Consider the following 17,500-nt stretch of genomic DNA (forward strand, 5'->3'; position numbering starts at 1 on the left):
AGCCTTCTGGCTTCCCAGATCCCCGGTCGAACCGTCCAACCCATGCTAGCATGGAGAACGGACGTTAAATGATGATGATGATTACTCCACATACCATAAAACAAAAATAGATAAGGAAATACTAGAGGAAAATACATGTTTTATATTCCTCACAAAAATATGACTATAAGAAACCGTATTCATATCACGATACAATGCCAAAATTAACATGCAAACACTTACATAAAAAATTAACATGTAGCTATTGACATTAAAAATAGTCACAATTTGACCTTGACAAACAATTCAATATGTGACTGTTAAGACATAAAGCTAATGATAAAAATAAAACCTATGGTGGGGAAACTCTACATAATTCAATCAGTATATAAGAAACAATACAAATGCCAAATATATTCAGTTCAATTCTTGATAATGAGACTGTGAAGTATTAGAAATGTCTGATATGAATTTAGAAACTCTGTTGTTCTAAAAGCAAATAAGGAAACCTGAAAAATATAAAACATAAAAGATAAAATTTGAACATCGTCATGTATACATACTTGACTATCTGTATGTGTGTGCGTGTATATATATATATATATATATATATATACATGAATCTGTGTGTGTATGTATGCCTTCGAAATATGGAGTAGATGAAACAAGGACACCTGAAGAAGGGGAATATTCTTTATGTTGTATGTCTCATTTCTCTGTTTGTTTTTTTCGTTGTTCGAAAAAATGTTTGTTTCTATGTACATGTATTTATATGTATGTATACTTGTGTAAGTATATATTCTTTTACTTGTTTCAGTCATTTGACTGTGGTCATGCTGGAGCACCACCTTTTAGTCGAGCAAATCGACCCTAGGACTTAGATTTTGTAGGCCTAGTATTTATTCTATCGGTCGATTTTTGCTGAACCGCTAAGTTATGGGGACGTAAACACACCAGCATCAGATGTCAAGCAATGTTGGGGTGGGCGGGGACAAAAAGACACACACACACACATATATATACACATTTATACGATGGGCTTCTTTCAGCTTTCATTGTCCAAATCCACTCACAAGGCTTTGGTCGGCCTGAGGTTATAGTAGAAGACATTTGCCCAAGGTGCCATGCCGTGGGACTGAACCTGGAACCATGTGGGTGGTAAGCAAGCTACTTACCACACAGCCACTCCATGCCTATGGATATATGTATGGATATATTTATAATATATGTCTATATCTATCTACCTATCCTTATGTGTATGTTTGTATGTCTCTATGTATATAATAAATTAATGATATATTAGCAATTTGTTTTTGTTCCTATAGTGTACTACTGAATATATCTGTAGATTTCATTAAACACGTTATTGATTAAATTTAATTAAATTTCATGCACAATTAGACTAGACTACATTAGATGGTTTCTGACAAAACTTAATTAGAGATTGAAACTAACTCATTTAATCCCACTTCAGTATTTCCCTGTTGGAGATGTGTGCGTGTGGAGGGCCTAACATGAAGCAAATGAGCTGAAGATTCATCCATGTTGATTCAGCTTTAACTTCAGTCTCCATCCTACTTTTATTGTTTACCACCTTCTTCAGTTTAACCAATTACCTATCTTTTTGTTTAATATTTCATCAAATATTTCTTAACTGATACCTTGAGAGAAACTCTCATATTGGCTTTTTGGTGCAAAACGAACTCTTGTTTATATCACTAGCATTTTGCCCCAAAAGCCAATATGAGAGGTTCTCTCATGCTTACTCCTGCAGTATAGTTTGTTCTAAAAGAACATTTATGTTGAAGTGGGCATAAATATTACCTCTTAGTATTAATACTATCTCTGTTGCCAGTGATTGTGGCTACTAGAGAGATAGGAAACCGACTATGGAGATGTGTGTGTAGGTCAGCAGATGAATATGACCTTAGCTGAACATCAACCAATGTGCTAACAGCCAAAAATGGGGTCAATAACTCTAATAGCAGGAAGTCAGCTCTAAGAACAGACAAACCAACTGTGGCTGCTGTGTCATATAGCTGTGTAATTTGACACCTCTATCTCTCTCTCTGTGTCCGGCATTGTGCATAGCTGTGTCTATATATGCATACATTTGTGAATGTATAGGTAGTGATGGTAGTGGGGAAGTTATCCGTATTGTAAGTGTGTGTGTGTGTGTGTATGGCTGTATTTATATGTACATGTTCAGAGGGAGAGAGAGATAGAGAGAGATAAAGCTTATATAATTACGTGTGATGCCTGTATGTGTATGTTGTTGGTGGAGCTCCAAAGTATATAGAGCATCACTTAGCTAACAAAAGTGGAAATAACGAGGCCAATTTTATGAGAGACCCATACATGCTACAGTATCGTTCAGGTACACAGCACAAAGACACAAACATGTCTTTTAACAAAGAATCATTCAACAGTCTCCTCATAATAAAAGATCACAACTCATGTCTAGCCACCAACATCAACAGATATATTTACTGAAAAAAAAACCCTGCTCAATCTAAGACATCAGCAGCACCATATCATGTGACTGGTCACTTATTCTCTTCTTAGCACCAGATCATGTTATTGGTTATTTACATGGCTGTCATACTCCACTTACAGTGAGTAGTGGAGGTATCTGAATGACTACCTGCCCTAAATTGTGGTGGTTGTTTGCATACGTGCGCACCCACACACAGATACATTTAACAGAGATAACAGACTTTACAACATCTGTGTACTTAGCACTTTGAAGTTTATTTATGTAACCCACAATATATATACAATATATGTGAATGTGTATAAACAATCATAGACGCTCACACACACACACACTCAGATGAACATTAAATTGTGTCAAACAAATGAGAGAGAAGTTCTTAGCACATGTTGTGGAGTATATGGTTTATTGAAATTGAATTTTACCCCAACACCGTGAGTTTCTATTAACTACACACACACACAATCATATAAGAAATTAAATAAATGACAAGGAAATATGTAATTATATAGTAAATAATAATAATAATAATAATAATAATAATAATAATAATAAGGAAATTATTGTATACAGTGCTCAGGTGCACTACAACTTATCAAAAGTGCATATAAAGCATATGCAGTAATGTACAAATGTCTGGAAAGGGAACAGTGTATGAGTCAGAGACATGCTTATGTGTGTATGGAGGGGAGAAAATCGGGTGTAGTGTTGGTGAATCTCAGGAAGCATGGAAGTTTTGAAGGATGCAGTGCTCCGACAACTAACAACTGATGCCGGCAGTTTGTTTCATGCTTCAGCATCTCTTAGTGTGAAAAAATGTTTCCGAGAGTCATGGATGCTGTGCTGTTTTCTGACTTCGTAAACATGTCTATAGGTGTTAGACAGGTGGAGTTTGAAAAGGTGCTTAGAGTTATTGTTAGTAAGATGGTTAATAATTTTATGGGTGTCTACCAAGTCAGTTGCCAGACGTTGGAGTTTCAATATATCCATGCACATGGAAGTAAGGCATTCAGAATATGGCAAATGACTGATGAGGGAATTCTCTTGGTTGCACGTCACTGAATAGTTTCCAGATGATTAATATCCTGGGCAAGATAGAGGTGCCAGACCGGTGATACAAATTCCAGGTGAGGCCGCAGCATAGCTATATAAAGCCTCAGATAGATAGCCAGAGAGCGGCTCACAAAGGACTTGGTAAGTGATGTCAGGACACCCTCAGCCTTCTTGGCAATTTTAGCAATGTGTTTTGTCCAACACAAATCGCTGTCAACAATAATGCTCAGGTCACGTTCACAAGAAGACTTTTTGAGATTAGTGTTGTGGAGTGAGTAAGTAGACGCTGGGTTTTTCCTCCCAAAATGCATGGTGGTACATTTGTCCACAGCCAGCTCGAGTTGCCAGATGAACTCCATAAGCTTACAGTTGTTAGCACCAGTTACCACCATTTACATACAAGCATTCAACTATGAGGGCATTGTAACTTATAGCAGAAACAGTTGTCATTCGATGAAGTTCATTACATAATTTCTTATACCCCTGTCATTTATATAATTTCTTACTACTGATCTGCACTTGACTGACCTTTCTTCTCTGAAGTATATTTATATTGAGTTCTAACACCATGTTATAAGTATCACTATGCCAAAGGGAAATAATGATAATAATGATAATAATAAAAAATCACCAACCAATCGTGGCCGTTGCCAGCCTCCCCTGGCACCTGTGCCGGTAGCACGTACAAAGCACCCACTACATTCACGGAGTGGTTGGCGTTAGGAAGGGCATCAAGCTGTAGAAACACTGCCAGATCAGACTGGAGCCTGGTGCAGCCTCCTGGCTTCCCAGACCCTGGTTGAACCGTCTAACCTATGCTAGCATGGAAAATGGACGTTAAACGATGATGATGATGAATGATAATAATAATAATGATTTCAAATTTTGGCACAAGGCCAGCAATTTAAGGAGTTGATTATCGCAACCTCCATTGTCCAACTGGTACTTATTTTATTGGCCCAAAAAGGAAGAAAGGTAAAGTTGACCTTAATGGAATTTGAACCAAGAATGGAAAGATGGATAAAATGGCACTAAGCATTTAGCCCAACATCCTATCAATTCTGCCAGCATCTTACTACCATCAAAATAATAATAATAATAATATATATATATATATATATATATATATTATATATATATATATATATATACACACACACATATGCGTACGTATGTGTGTGTATATGCAGACACATGCGCACGTCTTGCTTCTGGAATGCAATACCTCTGTAATGCAGATGTCTCTGTGTGTGCATATGCACACACATACACATACACATATATATGTATATGTGTGTGTATGCACATACATGCATACTTCTTGTTTCAGGAATACAATACCTCTGTAATGCAGATGTCTGTGTGTGTGCATATGCACACACACACATATAGGGTTGCTAACACTCATCCGCCCCTTTCCCCTCCCATTTCCATTTCTTGCGCAGCTTCTCTCCCCTTACTGCCCACTCTTCTTTTTCTCATTCAAGAAAAAAAAAATGACCATTTTCTTTCTTTTCTACTCCAGTTGCAACCTTGGATTTTTCACCTCCTTCATCTCAGTTATTTCATCTCCTTTGCAGATTATACCAGTTTCTTGAACACTTCTTACTTTTTGCCAAATTCTCCAGACTTTTTACCAGTGTTGTGTATTTTTACCAAATTTTTTCACTTCTCTTCACAGAATTTGAGCATTTTCAACTTTTAGTTTAAGCCTTTTTGCCCTTTGTTAAAATATCTTCTCATAGCCCTGTGTGTTCTTTTTATACACATGCACTCCCATCAATAACACCTATCTTGCTCTTGCCATTCCATATGCTTCATAAATACCTTTGTTCTCTCACCCTTGCCTCCTTATACATTCTCTCACACTGCCAGCACCACTATAATTTCGCATCTGCACACAGCCATGCACACGTGTGGAGGCGCAATGGCTCAGTGGTCAGGGAAGCGGACTTGCGGTTGGAGGATCACGGTTTCAATTCCCAGACCGGGCGTTGTTTGTTTTTATTGAGCAAAAACACCTAAAAGCTCCACGAGGCTATGGCAGGGGGGTGGGGGTGTACTCTGTGGGGGTGTGGGGGTGTACTGTTGTACTCTTTCGCCCTAATTTTCTCACTCTTTCTTCCTGTTTCTTGAGTAACGCTGCGATGGACTGGCGTCCTGTCCAGCTGGGGGCAACACATACGCCACAGAAACCAGGAAACCGGGCCCATGAGCCTGGGTAGGCTTGAAAAGGGAGCATAAATAATAAATAAAAATGCACACCTGTACACCCTACTCACACACTTACACCAATCCTCCTTCCAGACACAGATACACTCAAACACTTGCATTTTTATTCTTCTGGTGAAGGGTTAATATCCAAAATGTTAAACCTCTTCATTAAAGCATTAACCTAATACGATATTTGTCAAACTTTGTTCTTTTGTTTTGTCCTTTGTAATTCTTACATTCTTATTGTCTTTGTTCACCATCTGGAAAGTGGATACATGATCACTGCTTGCATACTTAACCAAGTTATACAGGAAATTTTTATACTCAATGATTAGCATAGCAATATCATCATAAACTGCTACAAAAGCAAAAGGGATACCTTAGAGAGTTGTAGAGGCATCAAACTAATAGATCAGATTATGAAGGTTACAGAGAGAGAGAGAGAGTTATAGTGCAATTGTTCTGTGGTAGGGTAGACATAGAGGATGTGCAGTTTGGCTTTCTTCCTGGAAGAGGTACCACAAATGCAATCTTTCTAGTGAGGCATCTGCTGAAGAAATACTTGGCTAAGAATAAATTGCTATTCTTGGTACAGTTCTATATTTAAGAGATGAGGAATTATGTACATTATTTACATTCGACGGATATATGTCCTCATCTTGTTTGTTGTTAACACAATGTTCCAGCTGATATACTCTGCAGCCTTCTTCAGGTGTCTTGGAGAAATTTCAAACCTGGGTTCTCATTCCTAAGGTATTTTTTGATGTTGTTGTGTAGTCGGCGGCGGCGTCAGAATTGTAGTGTAATCACAGGCAGACTAACAAAAAAAGTAAGCTTCATTTGTGATTGCTGTACTGGAGCAATAAGTACTTTGAGCTCACCAGAAATAGATTCTCTTAAATGTCCAATTGGCTCACTAGAAGTAGTTGGTAGGTTTTGCTACAAAGAAGACATACTTAGAGAAGGTGGTTGTTCAAAAAGTATAGCAGCCTGAGCTGGAAAATGTTCAGGGAGTTTCTACCACTGATGGCAGTAAAAGTTATTTCCTTTGGTGTGAAGGGCAGATTGTTTGACGCTTGTGTTAGAACTGCAATGCAGCATGATAGTGATCCATGGGCTTTGAATGTAAAGGACTTGAGAAGACTGGAAAGAAAGGAATTAAGCATGCTCTGTTGGCTGAGTAATGTAAGTGTGCATGAATAACTAATTACAAAGGCATTGAGAGAGAAACTGAGTAGAAGAGGAATTGGATGTCATGTGTAAGAGAGAAGACTGTGCTGGTGTGGACATGTGATGCATATGGATGACGACAGCTGTATAAAGAAGTACTGATCTCACGACCTTGAACCTCGCAGAAAAGATGACAAAGTACCAGGATGACTGGTGTTATGCAGTTCTTGAGAAAACCTACCCAACTCAGTGAAACTCTGTTCTGGAAGTGCTGAATGTGTGTGTGTGTGTGTGTGTGTGTGTGTGTATGTATATGTGTGTGGTGTGTGTGTGTATATATATATATGTATGTATGTATGTATTTATGTATGTATGTATATGTACAACTGGACCCTTATTCCAACTGGAGCCTTATTCCAATTTCGTCCTTCAAGACACCCTGTTACCCTTTACTGCCCTGCCTCTAGGTTTCCTTTGATACCACTAATCTTACTCATTAATCTGGAACCATTTCACTTGAGATCCTTTCCATATTGTTAATACTATCCTACACCCACATTTTATATTGACTTCTGCTTCCCTCAGACCGCCAAATCATCTCACTTTCTCCACTACCATACATCTCTCACTCTCTCCACCACTCTTGAAACCCACACAACCACTCATCATCATCATCCTCTGTCTATCTGTCTCTGTTTCTCTCTCTCTTATCATTCCTGTCTATTGAATCATCATTACTACTCTGCTACTCTTCATCCTGTTTGCTCCATCCACTCCTCAACCCTATCCAATCTCTACAGTTATCACCTATGTTTCCCTACTTCCCCTACTTATCACCCACTCAACACTTATTATATTCACCCTCCACACATACACATTCCCTATCTCTCAATCTCTCACACACTCTTGCAATCTTAACTCATCCACTTGTGTGTTTTTTTTTTTACCCCTATTCGTTTCTGCTCACCTCATACCTTGAGGGGTCACACAGATACCTCATCACCATTATCTTACTGTCTTTCTCCACTCCATTTGATCATCCTTCATGCTCCCTTAGAATGTGATTGGCCTTGTAGCTCCACTACAGCAACAAACCTGTTCTGCTCTGGCCCCTTCTCTCATACTTTAGCCCCTTATTTCTCAGCAGAAGGTCACCTCTTTTGGGGTTCATAGTTTTAAAAACTGCATGGTGGGTTTGCTTGTGCTGGTGGCACAAAATAAAGCATCCGGTACGTGTAGATCATGTCAAACCTTCCAACCCCTGCCAACATAGAACATACACATTAAATGAAGATGAGGATGGTGGTGTAGAGAGATTTGTTCTTTTATGGAAAATTTCATCAACACAGAAATGTAATTTTTAGCTGTACATGTTCACGAATGACATCTACACATACACACACACATATGCATGCATGTTCACACATACATTCACACATTAAGTTTCTTACCAGCAAGCATACCTACATATCATATTAGTTTGCTTTGTGTGCGTGCGGTGCATGTATGTGTTTAGTGATAGATAAGTAGATATATTTTTATTCCTTCTTTTCCATGAACTTAAAAATCATTACTCATTTTCCTGTTTACAATTCCTAATAACTTGCTTCCACCACCTCATTGCAGTGTATGTATATTTAATCCCCCCCACCCTCACAAAAAAGTTGCTTGCGGAGGGTGGGGTGGGGGGCGGGTGAAAAAGTGAAAGTGTTTTCCTTGCACTATCTAAGTGGAAGTGTTTCATTGACTTGTATTAATATTGGATTGTCCAGAAAGTTTGAGCTGATTTTTAAAGGAAAGAAAAAGGTCGATAAATACTTGCCATTATAATTTTAATCAACCAAATATAAACCATTTTGTTGCACAATGTGTCTCCATCTTTCCTTTAACTTGAAAATACCCTCTTTCCGGAATTGAAGTGGTTTCATGGCAAAGAATTCATCAAGGTAGCTTTATGTCATTCAAGGAATTGAAATTTTTACCATTAAGACTATTCTGCAGAGACCTGAATAAGTGGAAATCTGAAGGAGCAATATCTGGTGAATATGGAGGGTGGGGTAATACATCCCAGCCAAGCAGCAGCAATTTTTGTCTGGTTCCCAAAGCATCAAGTGCCGAAAATGAACTTTCTTATCTTCCATTTTAAAGGGTTACATAATTAACACAGGTTATAGGAACATAATCCACAAAAAGATAGCTTAAACTGTGCTCTAAATGGAGGTGTAGTCAAATCCTATTTTATAGACTCAACCATGTTCTAAAATAAGTCAAAAGACCAGCTACTATAAATCGGCATGAACTTTCTGGACAACCTAATACTAATCATGTCACATACAGCTGAAAGGATTGCACAGAAACATAGCTTTCTCTAAAACGATTACACAATTCATGGCTTTCTTTGGGAAAATGTTTCCACAACACAATATTTTGTGTGACAGACTTTTCTGGTCCACTTCCAAAGATAACTATTTGCATGATGCAGGTCTTCACAAAGTTATACATCCTCATCACATTTAGGACTAATTTGGTTGTGATAAAAAAGGCTATAATTTGGCAGAGAAATAATTATGTCTTGTGTAATTACTATTAAGTGTTCTACAAAACAAGAATGACACAGTCATTACATGTTCTTTCTGTGTTATGGGAATGACACAATTACTGTGGTCCTTACATGTTTTGTCTACATTATATCGTAGACCTTAATGTTATATTGTATTCTATATTATTGAAATCACCGCATTAAGCTTGTTGACTCTATTAGCTTAAATTAGTTCCTTTTACATAACTAAGTAAACAAACTACTCACCATGATGGAGTTGAAAAGGATTATTGTATTATAACCTAGCTAAATTTCTCTCTCTCTCTCTCTCTCTCATTGGTTTAATCTCTTGCAGGTTTTTTTTACTCACCCAAGTTGTAATAAAAAGAAGAAAAAAAAAACCTAGCTAATCTTCTTACAGGTGATTTTAGATTCAGTCTGGAATGTCACAGTTTGACTAGTTTGTATAAACACAGAAATTTTGAGATCTAATGAAATTCCTTGATAGGTTGCCAAGTTTTTATTTAATTCCACATTTTATGCACAGGTAAATGATATTTGTCATCTCCTATGTATTACGTATGGATAATAATGGTTGAATTATGTGAGGATGATGTTTATATATGTAACACTTTAAGTCCTTATCTCAACCCTTAATGAAATAAGAGATGATTAAAAACAGACAAACCATAACATTTGTTCCTGTTCCAGACCACATTATCTAATGTGTCCTTGTTTTAAAGTGGTAAGGTGTGTAATTTGTTGGAGATTTGATTGCTCTTTCTAGCAGTTTGAGTGACTACATAAAGGCATCCTCATGCGGACATGTAATGTCATGTGATGCATGTTATATGTCAGTGGTTCTGTGTGTTCATATTAGAGAGCAGTTTAAGAAAATGGGATTAAATGAAAAGGCTTCTCACTGAAATACATGGAAAGATATAGTATTACTGACCTATCAAACCCACAAAATATATTATAGTTTAAACCAATAAAAATGATGATGATGATGAATATTATTTTCATGTATATATTTAACACTTAACATATTCAATGCAACATTGCTGGGACATGGGTAGAGGTCTTGTTGACATAGGTCAGCTCTAGTTGCTGCTGTTTAGCCAGATATTATTGTCCTCCTACTTTAATCTGTGTAATATTGTGTGTTCGACCTCATATCTCTAGTGTGCACTTCAAACATACAAAAACACACTTATTATCCACTCTTACTCAGTAAGTTTTAAAACTCTCTTATAGATTTCTTCCTGTATATGTCCTGATACACAATGTAGATTAGTCTTTTTAGTATATTCCTAGTCTGGCGGTGACAACAATGGCAGTTGTTCTTGTTTATCTCAAGGTTAACTTTCATACTGCAGCTCTATGATCAAAGGCACTCCAGCTGTGACCATCCTGTAGGACTACATTAGCTAATGTGTCCTGTCTTTATATTAAACAATAGGGTGTAATTTGTGGAGAATTTAGTTACTATTTGTTACAGATTGAGTGATTGTATTGAGGTTCTCCCAGTGGCTTGTGTTTGGGTAGAAGGTGTTATTTGTGTTGTTGTTGGTAATGGTAGTGTTTTAGCTCCAGTCACCTCTGAGTAATTGACCTGTGGTATAAAGTTAATTGTTTGACAACAATATGTAGTCTCCAGATCTCTTCTCCAGCACTTCGGTTTAAGTGATGTGCAGTCATATGTTTAACCCTCTTCACACCAACCTGGCTGAAACCGCCTCTGGCTTTGTAGTACAAATGTCTTGTTTTCGTAAGTTTTGAATTAAAACCTTACTCACAATTTATGTTCCTAACACCAGCTTAATTATAACTAAGTTATTTTACTAAATTCTTTGTTATAGTTAAAATTAATTGAATGAAACACAGAAGATCTCAGACTAAGTACAGTAACAAAAGGGTTAAAGCCAGTGAAGCTATTGATGTTAATGTTACTTTCCAGTGTCTGTCTATTTGTTTAGAGGAATAGTATTGTTAGCATAGTGTTGTAGTAGTACACTGGGAGTGTTTTACATGTGTTTAAGTGTTTGGAGGTGGCATTTCATATAATGACTGAAATTGTTTTGAGTTTGAATTTTGATACAGCAACAAACTATGCCCATCTCATGTTCAGGTGGTCTTTCTGTTTTAGTACTTTTGTTTTTTTATGAACATGATATGTATATGTGCTCTGTATACAATCTACTCAATCTGTGTGGAGTGCTATATTATGTTCTGTGAAGCTTACTGTGGTTTGTTGTAGACAGATTGAGGATCTGGGCAGGACTGACATAGATAACTAATGGATCTAAAGTGTTCTTTGAACACCATTGTTGTTGTGGACAAATGTATTACCTGTGAATATTGTTGTAAGGTTGTTACAAGGTACTTGTGAGTGATATTATAAGGTACCTGTTGGTGGTGTTATAATGTACCTGTCGGTGTTGTTATAAGGTGCCTGTCAGTGTTTTTATAAGATACCTGTTAATGTACCTTTACAGGTACATATCTGATCTTATAAGGCACCTATCTGTTGTTATAAGGTACATGCAAGTGTTGTTATAACATACCTGGTCAGGATGCACAATCCTGCACTGCCTCTATCTAGCTGACAGTAACAGAGAAGTGACCTAGAGCAGACCTCTATCCAGGGAAGATTTATCTCATCCACTGTATAGTCCACTACTGACCTTGTTGGGATTTAAAAAAGATTGATTAAAGACACAGTTATATCCTCTTGATATCTCTTTTCTTACATGGCTTTGTGAATCACATAGAATTAGTGTTCTTATTTAACCACAGGTCAGCTGCCATTCTCTTCTTCAGGTAATGTGTGTTGAGCTGTCACATTGTCCAATACATCTTTCATCTTTTAAGATGTTAAAGTGTTATTTCAGGAGAAACTAACTGCTATTTCTTGCCAATAATGCAACTACTTTGTGGTCCCATTTTGTGGTTAAAAGTTGTGTGTGTGTTGGCATGCCCACATGCATTTGTATGTTTATAAACAGCTCTCTCTGTATGTTTGTACACATATGAAATTATATATACACACAGCTGCATGTATACTTATTAGATTGTGGAAGTGTACTTGATTGTGGAGTGGAATGTGTGTATGTGTGTGTGAGAAGTTCTTCTGGAGTTAACAAGTGATTTATAACAGCCTGGAAATCTAGAATTGGTTGAAACTAGAGTGGTATGGTGGTGGTAGTGGCTGCAGCAGTGGTGAGGAGGAGTAAATGACAGCAACAACAATAGCAGCAATTGGATCAGTGACAATATCTGGTCGTGAAGAGCAAGTAGGATGTACATTGCAAACAGGAAGAGGGTCTCTTCTTTTAGTCTCTGTCGTCACACACATGGTGGTTTGATATACATAGACAGCATAATGCATTTATTTTAGTACATATTCACATAGCCACGCACACACACACACACACACACACAATACATGATTGCATACTGACATTCAGCACATATATATGTATGTACTATTTATTAATTACTCAATTTGAACATTGAAGTAACTCTTCATTTTCATTGAAAATTATGGGTTACCTCACTTACTGAGGAACTAGTTGACTCCTTTAGAGAGATTGTGTGTAGAGAGATTTTGAATCTTTTAATTTGGAGTTTTAAGGCAGGTGTAAGATCTTAATAAGCCTCATCTTTTGTGTATTTATAGAGAATAAGAGTAGTGGATGGGTCTTTGCATGGTTATGTGGTTCAGAAGTTTACTAAGCAGTACCGTAAATCCTCGAGTATAATCCACATTTTTTTCCCAAAATTTAAAGGTCAAAATCCCTAGTGTGTACTATATACGAGGTTAAAAATGAAAAATATTTTCTAAGCAATGTCCGAGTCTCTATTTGCTGTCCAGCAATGTTTATTCAGACGTATTTTGTGATGTCGGACACGAAAATACCTTAAGCTAAGCCTGAAAGCAATGAAGTCATAAAAGAATCATCCATAACTTGCAGTAAGCAACATTTATTAAACATTACTACTGTTATTTCTTTATTTTCTGTAAACAAAATGCACAAAAAAGCTACACGTTTGCATTATGTTATATATACAATAATAATAAAGGACGTTACCATATAACCATATACATTTTTACAAACCAAGGACGTTATATAGATCTCCTTGACTCAAGTTAGAGAAGGGGTGCGTATTATACACAAGGTTTAGGTTTTTCAGAGGTACGGCCCCCTAAAAATCCCCTGCGTATTATACTCAAGGGCGGACTATACTTGAGAATTTACGGTACATGGTTTTGAAACTATAGGCATATTTTGCATCTTGGCCTCAGGTCAACTAAGGCCTTGTAAATGAAATTTGGTTGACAGAAAGTGTGTGAAAGTCCTTTTGAAAATTTTTTATGAACAATTTTTGATTAGAAAAACCTAGAAATGTCTGATGAAGTTGACTTCTAATGAAAGGATAGAATGCCTTTCTTCGATCCATGACCATTCCAACTCAATTCACAAGAACAGCTTATTTTCAGTGACATTATCCAGTGTGCCCTTTTAATGATGGTGAAGTATCATTTGGGAAAAATTGGCTGCTGTTTGTAACAAATTAGGCAACCATCTTGGGGCGCCTTTATTCTAAGTTGGTCAATCAATACAGATATCTGAACATTTGCTAAATAAATGTGCATAATGTGTACATTCAGTTAATTTTAGCTACACAATAGATTTTTGTGAATGATATTAGGTGAAAGAAGGCAGTGAGCTGGCAGAATTGTTAGCACTCCAGGGAAAATGCTTAGCAGTATTTCATCTGGTTTTATATTCTGAGTTCTGATTCTGCCAGGGTTGACTTTGCCTTTCATCTTTTCAGGGTCGATAAATTAAGTACCAATCAAGTTTCGGGGTCGATGTAATTGACTAACCCCTTTCTTCAAAATTTCAGGCCTTGTACCTATAGCACAAAAAATATTAGACAAGTGAAAGTTACCTGGTGTGTCTTGTCGGTAGAGACTTGGTTTTCTTTTCTATCTCAAGCTAATGCTAATAATAATTAATGTTTAATATAAGTTTCATTAATGTCTTAGCAATTCACTCAATCTCCTTGTTTTACCAAAGTGGTAAGTTTTCAGAAGGCTTAGTTCATAAACTAGTTTCATCTGTCTTACCATATTTTCTGGCATACAAATCAATGTAGTATATAGTGTAAACATTCAAACATGTTATAATTATGAAGATTACAAAAAAAAAATCTCTCTTTAATATTTTGCTATCACTAACTTATTCTCTTTCTTTCCAAATCCTGCTGCATTTCACATGGAATTTTTGATCCTCCAAAGTTGTCTTGGTGTATAAGTAGACCTACCTTTTTTTATTGTAAATTTTAGTCTGAAAAATTTTGGCTTGTGTGCTGAAAAATAGAGTCTTTCAGAAATTGATGGTTTTATTTTGTTTACTTTACAAATCTGATGCTTTGTGGTTTTCTGAGTGAGCAAACATGTTGGAATTCTAAATTAAGTGGCCATATTCTCTGTTCAAAGAACTCTTGGCACAGCCTTGCCTTTTATTCCTTTCTGGGGTAAAATATGTATCAGTAATATATTAGTCTGTTCAAGTCCTGTTCCATATTACTTAATCCTGTTCTATAATGATTGGCTTTGTTCTTTGTCTAAAAAGAGAAAAAAAAAGCAAAGAAAAAACATTTTATATTTAAATGAATATTTCTAACTATTCAGACTTAGCTGAATCTTTAGAGAAAAGGAAGTATTTACCATAAAAGGAAGTGAAGAATCACTTTGGTAACTGAAATCTACTGATATGTGAGGAAATGGCTCAGTGAATTATTGTATACTTGAAAAGATTGTTGGATCATTACAACACAAAGGAAATATATCTGCTGAAACTGTTTCTCTTCTTTGACAAGCTGTTGGCATAGTTTTTAGTTGTAGCTTGTAGTTGAGATTCTGTAATCTTTCTCTCCTACCTCTCTTTCTCACGTGGTAAAATAGATAAATATGTATTGAATGCAAAAACATCTATTGATCTAGAACTTCTGCATATTTATATATTGAACAGAAAAGTGTGTGTTCCTGACAGCATAAAACCACACTGACAATTTGAGAATATTTCAGATATATGTACTTTATGATATTCTCAGTAACATATTATAATTACGAAGATTACAAAAAAAAATTCTCTCTTTAATATTTTGCTATCACTAATTTATTTACACTTAAACTCCTATTTATTCTTTGCATGTCATAAGAGCCAGGTTCACCATATTTCTCTTCCCAGAGGATGTCACACAGTATTCAGCTACAGACACATTCAACACTGCATCAAAATTTTCAGTGTGCCACTATTTCACTACCTACACCACACTACTGTTTCACTATTCACACTGCACCACTATATTATAATGTTCAGTGCACCATTGCACGTACACACAGACATCTGTGGTGTGTGTGTACTTGTTAGTGGATTGACAAAGGTACTAGCACAGCATATGTTAGTGAGTGTCCATATTAGGAGTGTATACTGATATAAGAGATAATGTACCATGCAAGTGAGTCTGCATGTTGTGTGCACAACTTGCAAGTAAAACTATGTAATGTTTGTGTTTTTGTACAAGTGAGTCTGAAAGTTCTGTGTCTGCAATACACATGCGTTTGATTTTACATTCCTAGCTATTACAAGTTCCCAGTAAAATTGCCAGTTTGTGAAGTGAATAAGTTTGTGTACGTGTCTGTACTGTAAAAACTAGTTGCAAAAAAGTGATGAGTTTTATGTTTGTTCTTAGTGGGAGCTCATACTCCTTTCTGCTATGACTGATACATCATAGTTGGTCTGTTGTTACGTCTGTTGTGACAACTGGTAAAACAGTGATGATCACTGACCACTGATAATACTACCACACTAGACTGTATTGACATTATCCACTGAGGTCAACTTTGCCTTTCATCCTTTCAGGGTTGATAAATTAAGTACCAGTTGCATACTGGGGTTGATCTAATTGACTGGCCCCCTCCCCAAAAATTTTGGGCCCTCTGCTTAGAGTAGAAAAGAATATTTGTTGACATTATAATATAACACCTCTGTGTTATAATGTTCAGTGCACTCCACTGTATTTGAATGTATATTACCCTGTTAATCGTGATACCATGAACCCATGTATAACCACCTGCTTGTATCTCTTTCACATTTACCAATAAAATGCCCAGTAAGAAATTTTCTGCCATAAACACTGGATCAGTCGATGGACAATCTGCAGCTTGTGAGACTTTCTGAATGGCATACCTAGTGAAAATTTATCTTAACCCTTTCATTATTGTATTTATTTTGAGATGCTCTGTGTTTCTATCAGTTACTTTAAATATAACAAAGAATTTAGTAAAATAACTTAGTTATCATTCAGCTGGTGTTAGGAACATAAATTGTGACAAGACATTTGTACGTAGAGCCAGAGCTGGTTTCAGCTGGGTTGGTAATGAAAGGGTTAAATATTTTTAGTAGTGCAACCCGCCTGATAATGAGCCATTTCTAATGTGGCCAGCTTCTTGAAAAAGGTTGCCTATACCTGCTCTAGACAGTCTCTGTATGTGGTTCTTACTGCATACTGGTGATGGTACCACATAAAAAGCACTGGTGATGATATCACGTAAAAAGCACTGGTGATGGTGCCTTGTAAAAACCACCCAGTACTCTCTGTAAAGTGGTTGGCATTAAGAAGGACATCCAAATGTAGAGACTAAATCAAGACAAACTGTGGAACTTGGTGTAACCCCTGGCCTTGGCAGCTCCTATGAAGCCATCCAACTCACTTCAGCAAGGAAAATGGATGTTAAACAACAATGATGATGAAGAAGATGAGGATGTTACACATCTGTTATTGACATAGATATCTCTTTTTCTTCCTCTATCTCCGTTTTGTTTACTTGACCACCTAGTTGTCCTTTTTGATCCTAGTATGCCTTTGTCACCTAGTTATCTATTTTGTCTCTTAGATATCTGTTTTATTTCTTAGATGTCTTTTTTGACATTTCTATATCTGTTTTATTTTAGATCAATATAGTTGATGAGGAG

The 17,500-nt window shown here is 36.6% G+C and overlaps 1 protein-coding gene across 6 annotated transcripts in view; it reads left to right on the top strand.

Annotated features, from left to right (window-relative positions):
• Window positions 1–17,500, top strand: part of LOC115216339 (rho GTPase-activating protein 12) — a 152,845-nt gene that overhangs the window by 90,472 nt on the left and 44,873 nt on the right. For all 6 annotated transcript variants that reach the window (XM_036506755.1, XM_036506757.1, XM_036506756.1 and 3 more), the window contains exon 4: window positions 17,480–17,500. This exon is cut by the window's right edge and continues 114 nt beyond it. In XM_036506755.1, the coding sequence (XP_036362648.1) occupies window positions 17,480–17,500 (21 nt within the window). The remainder of the gene's footprint in view (window positions 1–17,479) is intronic.

Source organism: Octopus sinensis, linkage group LG10 (assembly GCF_006345805.1).
Source record: "Octopus sinensis linkage group LG10, ASM634580v1, whole genome shotgun sequence".
Lineage (NCBI taxonomy): Eukaryota > Metazoa > Mollusca > Cephalopoda > Octopoda > Octopodidae > Octopus > Octopus sinensis.